General features: G+C 41.1%; 1 protein-coding gene across 1 annotated transcript in view; it reads left to right on the top strand.

Moving 5' to 3' along the window:
- The first annotated feature begins 1,885 nt into the window (after nt 1-1,885).
- The window catches only part of NAPRT (nicotinate phosphoribosyltransferase), a 1,644,161-nt gene continuing 1,638,956 nt past the window's right edge, over nt 1,886-7,090 (top strand). Inside the window, exon 1 of the mRNA XM_044067330.1 lies at nt 1,886-2,380. Coding sequence (XP_043923265.1) covers nt 2,137-2,380 — 244 coding nt within the window. The 5' untranslated portion in view covers nt 1,886-2,136. The remainder of the gene's footprint in view (nt 2,381-7,090) is intronic.

Below are 7,090 nucleotides of genomic sequence, written 5' to 3'. Positions count from 1 at the left end.
TTATCCTTGGGTTGTCTATGGAGGTGGGTTTGTCCTTTGAGCCTTACCTAAAAAAGGCACTATGGGGCTGGCAAGAGCCTTGGCCAATATACGAAAGCCTAATGGTAACAGGTGCAAGCTGCCCCTTCACTTCATATTCAAGCTGAGCACTTTATAGCCTTTTCTAATATTAAGTCTCTCCCTGATTTTGGGGAGTGTAAGTTTAGCATAGCAATGTCTGTAGAATGTATGCACATGACAGGGATGCGGCAGTGTAGTTAAGCACCGTACTGTTCTATGGTTGAATTGGATATGTAATAGCAGTGGTGAAGGGGCAAGCTGAACTATTTCCTGGGTGATTTGAGTTATAGTGGCTTAGGCAGGTTAGACTTGCCCTAACCCGTGAAGTGGTAGGGGTGACTACTGTCAGTTTCCACTCCCTTGTGGGAACCAGAGAACTCTGCAGTGCTGCCTGTATGTAGGTAAGGTGGTCTTAAGTGAGATGGTTCACCACTGACTCATGCACTGTGGTAGTTCATAGGTTCATACTAGGCTATCTGCCCGAGGGCATTTACAAGCCTAGCCCATAGTTTTGTGGCTTACGCCACCCCTTTAGTATGGGGAACTATACCCATTATTTTGCTGTGCCTCTGTCGAGCAGTGACACTGAGGTAATCCCTGGGGTATATCTGCGATCTCCCATCCATCGGTCAAGATTTCTCTTGAACAAGGCCAGCGAGGTGCTCTGCCTCACATATACCGGGATTTTATTCCACAGCATAGGGAGTCTTTGGGTGATGAATCTATCCCTCCAGCACGTCCTATTAATAGCCGTGTCGAGGTTTAAGTCTCCCGCCAGGTAAAGGAATTTGCAAAGTGGGGGGGCGCACTAACAGTAACCAATACTGCCTTAAGATTACATTTACTGTTTATAAAACGTCAGTTACCCAAAGAGAGATATTTTTAAAGGAGCATGTAATTTTACTAGACTAGTGCCTAGTGTCCCGCTTTCCTGCTTACACCCCGGTAGTTGACTGGCCAGACTGCGCCCCCCCCCCACTTTGCAAATTCCTGGATCCGCCACTGACTACTACTATTTACTTTTTAAGCGACAGTATTATGACTTGCCTGACTTGGCTCTGCTGTCCCACAAATGCTTATGACACTGGAGAATATTTACATTATTCAGGGGCGGCACAATGGATAGCATCACCTCTCCGTATGAGGCTTCTCGCTTCGATTCTTGACCAGGTGCTATCTTTGTGGAGTCTACATGTCCTTTCTTTGTTCATGTGAATTTCCTTTAGATGCTTTAGTTTCCTCCCGCACTCCAAAGACATGCAGCAGGTGGACTGGATACTCTGAACTGCATCCACAAAGGCAAAGTACACAAATGACTTACTTCTGTTTGTTCCAAGTAACCAATACTGCCTTAAGATTACATTTACTGTTTATAAAACGTCAGTTACCCAAAGAGAGATATTTTTAAAGGAGCATGTAATTTTACTAGACAAACCATGCCTCCAGCCACTCAAACGTACTGGACATCATTTTGCCATCCTAACAGAAATTCACTTTTACAGACGCTGTTATAAGTTTTACAGTGGCAAAATAACTGAACTATTAGAGGAACACAAGTAATACCTTTTTGGCCTGAACTCTCAGGACATTTGCCATTTTTTTAATATATGACACACCTATCCAATAGGTACTATCTTGCTCAAACAATTGTGTTTGCCTCTGCGCGGAACAGGTACTCAGATCTGCCCATACAACCCCTAGTAAGCTACCCCCCCCCCCCCCCCCACAAAAATAGTAGTATACGATGTAGTCAATAGAGGTGGGTGACCCGCGATGCTCCGGTTACGAAACACCACCCTGCGATAGAAGTGCCAGCCCTGCTACGAAGCTGTAAAAACCCATGCAACGTGTTTTGCAGGCACTAGCTAGACTGTCACACCAGAAGTTTGATCAACGCAGTTCTGAAAACACTCCATAGTACAGCCACAGCATAGGCAGTGCGAGAGCGATAGCCAAAGATAAAAGGTTACCAGAACACCTTGGCAACAAACTGACTCTGTAACGTTTAGACAGCCAGTACACTACGTGTCTCAGGCTTTAATACAACCTCCAGAAATCACCTCGGACTCTTAGAAGATGGCAGCCTCCGCAGAAGAGCTGAAGTGCGACACTCAAGCATTAAGTGACCGCGTGCAGCCCCTGCTAACCGACTTGTACCAATTTACCATGGCTTACAGCTACTGGAAATGTGGCAAAGCAAACGACAGTGCAGTATTCGAAATCTTTTTTCGAGAAAATCCATTTGGCGGCGAGTACGCACTCTTCGCTGGACTAACAGACTGCCTTCAATTTCTCAGTAACTTCCAGTACACGCAAGAAGGTAAATTGGTGGTGCTAAAAATGTAAAGCGCAGCCGTTTATGTGTTTGTGAATAGTGACTTTGGTAAGTTTCCTTAGTTCTGCTGGCCAATTGAAAGTTACTGGGGTTTTTTTTTTTGGTAAATTACGCCCCATGACTTCAAGAAGGCGGTATTTCGTAATAACGTTAGTTCGAGGGGTTGTGTAATTTGTAATCTTACTGGTGTTAGTGCAAAGAAGTTCACTTTCCTAACCCTAATTTTGCTACATTTGTTTTCCTGTGTTTTACGTAATTTTATTTATTTATTTATTTTCTGGGGATGGGTTCTTTAGTAAAGCAATGAAAATTACATTGGAACCCAGATATGGTTAGTACCTCTTAATTGACTAGCATTGATTTTGCAATTATAGTCAGTCAGTAACTTAGTGATACCAGGTATCAGTGTTTCATACTTCTTATTTATTTAAGCAGTGCATGTTGACACAAGACCTGCTCTTTTAATTTTCTTCTAATGAAATTGGAAAATTATTTAAAATTTGTCCCTGATCTGTGTCCTTTGACCCTCGTTATTTTGTTGGTTCTATCCCTGATTCTTTCTTTTTTAACTAGAAACATCTTTATTAAATTATTACTTATGAGGTAGGAAGTCATACATTTGTCATACATACCGGCACTGTAAAAGTTGCAGACTCCAAATCTGACCTCAAACCAGTGACAAGTGGAGTACCACAGGGTTCAGTCCTGGGACCTCTCCTGTTTGGTATCTACTTCTCTGAAGTACAGGCTAACACAGAAGGCCTCTGGCTAACGAAGTTCGCAGATGACTGCAAACTAGGAGTTATAGTCAAGTCCCCAAATGATGTGGACATCCTACAGAAGGGCCTCGCTGAGATAGATGCCTGGTGTCAGAGCCATGGCTTCAAGCTCAATGCCAAAAAGTGCAGTGCATCCCCTTTGGTAAAAACTCTGTACCCATGAACTACCACATAGGCAGCAATCTACTTAACACCGAATGTGTGATAAGAGACCTTGGGACCCAGGTGGACAGTAGTCTCTCCTTTGATAGTCACATCGCCGTAGTAGTCAGGAAGTCATTCTACGTGGCACACCTCATCATAAAAGGGTTCTCATCCAGGAAAAAAAGGTCATTGTTCCCCTCTATTCGACACTCATTAGACCCATTATAGAGTACAACGCCCCTTTTGGAATGTACCTCACAAGACATCTGCAGCAGCTGGAAAGGCCACAGAAGTACCTCACAAAGAGGATTACTGGCCTCAAACAAATGCCCTACACTGACCGCCTCAAAAAACTCCAGCTTTACTCTGTAGCATATCACCTACTCCGAGGTGATCTCTGCGTAACATATAAAGCTATGTCAAACCCAGAGCTGTTGGACATGCTACACCTAAAGAAATCCCAATCCCTCTGAGCTACACGCTCTAGGGACCTAAACCTTGTCGCCACAATAAACAGGACATACTGGAGGGATAGATTCCTCTCCCTGAGACTTCCCATACTCTGGAACAGGCTACCCATCTATGTCAAGCAAAGTTCTTCATTAGCACTCTTCAAGAAAAATCTTGATAAGTAGATGGGAAATAGGAAATACACCCTGGGGATCACTTATGTGTCTCTGCTCGACAGTGGCACAGGAAAATAACTTTCTTGGGTGGCGTAAGCCAGGGAACCATGTTGGCTAGGCTTACATAGGCCCTTGGGCCGATAGCCTGGTACCTACCTATGAACATTATCGTTTACTCTATACAGTCATGTCAGACATCACATAGCTCATTCATTCAATTCCTGCCTTCCTTTGTATCTGATTCCGCATCCAAAACATTATTCAGGCTTTCACCATGTATTGTTCCAACAATTCCCATTTTTTCTATATAATTTGCACATCTCCTTTTCTAAAGATGTCACTTCTAGCTCTTTTATCTCTGTTACTGTATTCACTACTTCTAATACAAGTGGTGGCGATAACGAACACTGGACTGCAGTAGTGTGTTTGTGTACTGCTTAGAATGTTATGCCATTAGCACACTTTGACAGCTGCTCGCTGTTGTTGTAACAAGTTAAACTTTACCATAATCAGTATTCTCTAAAAAGTTATGTCAGAAAAAAAAGGCAAATTTGTTTAAAAAAAAATCAGTAGCTATGCTAAGTGATCCTTCACTTGTGTTGAAACGCTAATATAAACATTTCTGTGGTTGTGCGTTTCTATAGAGTGCCCTTGATTTTGCTCTGTCCCTCATAAAATGTTTGATTTTCTGGTAAACCACTGAAAATTACAGTAAGTCAATGTAACACACTAGAACTTCCTAGTTCAGACAATGTATGTTGATTGCAAAGCCTGTTGTACTATTGACTTTTAATGTCTGTGATTTTGACTCCTGCTTTTGACCTGTGCCTCCTGAAAATGTTAGTTTACTAGGAATTAACCAAGGTGTACAGTCATTATGTAATGTCGGACATTACAGTTTAATATTTATTAATGTTTGAAAAGGCACACTACTGTTCTATTAAGGCTTTCCAAGTGTTGTATTAGTGTTGGTAGTGACATAGGCGATACTGGCATCTTCGTTCTTGAATGTGACTTATGCATGAGCCAGTGTTCTCCATCATTGCCCAGTTGGTTTAGACTTTGATTTCCATTCTTTATCCACAATGTTTGAGCAAATGTACCGAAAGCTTATGCTTGCAACCTGTAGTGTTCGTGTTTGTGCATGTGTGTGTATGTGTATGCATGTATATGTATGCATGTGTGTATGTTTATTTACGTGTGTATATATATGGGTCTACTTCATTTCACCTAACTTCCAATTCACTGACCCCATTTCACTGAAATTTCATTTGACTGACACTTCATTTCACTGACAGTTCATTTGACTGACAAGTATTATCAGCAAGAAAATGGAATATGCCCCCTTCCCCACTGTAGTGCGACCCTGGAGTTAGAATATATAGTTGGGGGGGTGTGGGAGGTGTAGCCCCCCACTTCATTTCATATGATATTGTTAAGTTTTGATATAATATTGCTTAGTAAAAGAAAAGTAAGTGGGGGGCTTTGCCCCCCACACCCCCCCGTTATATATATTCTAACTCCAGGGTCGCACTACAGTGGGGAAGGGGACATATTCCATTTTCTTGGTAATAATACTTGTCAGTCAAATGAACTGTCAGTGAAATGAAATTTCATTCATTTGGTCTCAGTCAAATGGGAGTCAGTGAATTGGAAGTTAGGTGAAATGAAGTAGACCCGTATATATATATATATATATATATATATATATATATATATCTGTGTATATATACATATATCTATATATGGGTCTAGGACATTTCACCGAAAATTCATTTTGCCGAAAATTTCTGACAGAGGGTCCAAATAGCTGAAAATCACCAAAAATAGTACTGATAGTGTATATGCCCTATTCCCCAACTGTAGTGGGATCTCAGAGTGAGAATATTAAAGTAGGGGGTGTGGGGTGGCATAGCCCCCACACCTACTCAGGTTATAAACTACTTACATATCCTTTTAATAGAGACTGGACAATATAAAACACTACTAGACAATATTTTATTTATTTATTTTATTTTATTTAACATTTGTTGACCGGGAATGTCCGACTAGGTTCCACAGATCCTGTTTTCAGCGGAGGCCCGGGGAGAAATGCTCCAGAAGCATGTCTTTAGAATATTAAACTGTACTGGGTGGGTGGGGGGGGGTTACGCCCCCCACACCCCCCTACTTTAATATTCTCATTCCGAGATCGCACTACAGTGGGGAAAAGGGCATATACACTGTCAGTGTGAAATGGATTTTTGGCGATTTGGACCCTATGTCAGAAACTTTTGGCGAAATTATACTGATCTATAGATATATATATATATATATATATATATATATATATATATATATATATTTGGGAGCGCTACAGAATCCTGAAAGCTCAAAATCCTGAAGCCCAAAATCCTGAGACCAAAATCCTGAAAATTCAAAATCCCGAAAACCCAAAATCCTGAAACTCAAAATCCTGAAAATACAAAATGGATATACTGACGTCATTGTGGCTTTGCTATTGTTAGCCCTGTGGTGTTAGGTCATGCGTTGGGTTCAGGTAAGTGTGCGGTTGGTTTTATGTTAGGGTTAGGGGCGGTTTAAGTGAGTTAGGGTTAGGGCGCAGGTTAGGCATGTATGCAATAGTGACAAATATTGGGAGTGGGGGCGGTTTAAGTGAGTTAGGGTTAGGGCGCGGGTCAGGTGAGTGTGCGATAGTGATGGACCTTAGGCTTAGGGTCAGGGTCAGTTGGTAGATATTAGTGTCTTTATAGTGACATATTAGCATTATTTGTGTTTTCAGGATTTTGAGTTTCAGGATTTTGGGTTTTCGGGAGTTTGAATTTTCAGGATTTTGGTCTTCAGGATTTTGAGCTTTCAGGATTCTGTAGCGCTCATATATATATATATATATATATATATATATATATATATATATATATATATATATTGCTGACATATTACATCTTCATATAAACCTGAACCTAGAACTTTTTAATGTAGTATTTGTTTTGATATTATACTGGCTATTGAAATTCTGAACACATTCACAGAGATAGGTGGCAGCTACTAAATTACCTCCATTCTGGATGATCTTAACTCTGTTCAGGAGCCAGTAAAATCCTATAGAGTATAAGCACTTATTGTGTCATTTTATCTTTCCATGG

The sequence above is a fragment of the Protopterus annectens genome, chromosome 3.part1 (genome assembly GCF_019279795.1).
Source record: "Protopterus annectens isolate FY-2018-M chromosome 3.part1, PAN1.0, whole genome shotgun sequence".
Lineage (NCBI taxonomy): Eukaryota > Metazoa > Chordata > Ceratodontiformes > Protopteridae > Protopterus > Protopterus annectens.
The sequence above is the reverse complement of the archived record's forward strand: the minus strand, read 5'-3'. Positions and strand labels throughout refer to the sequence as shown.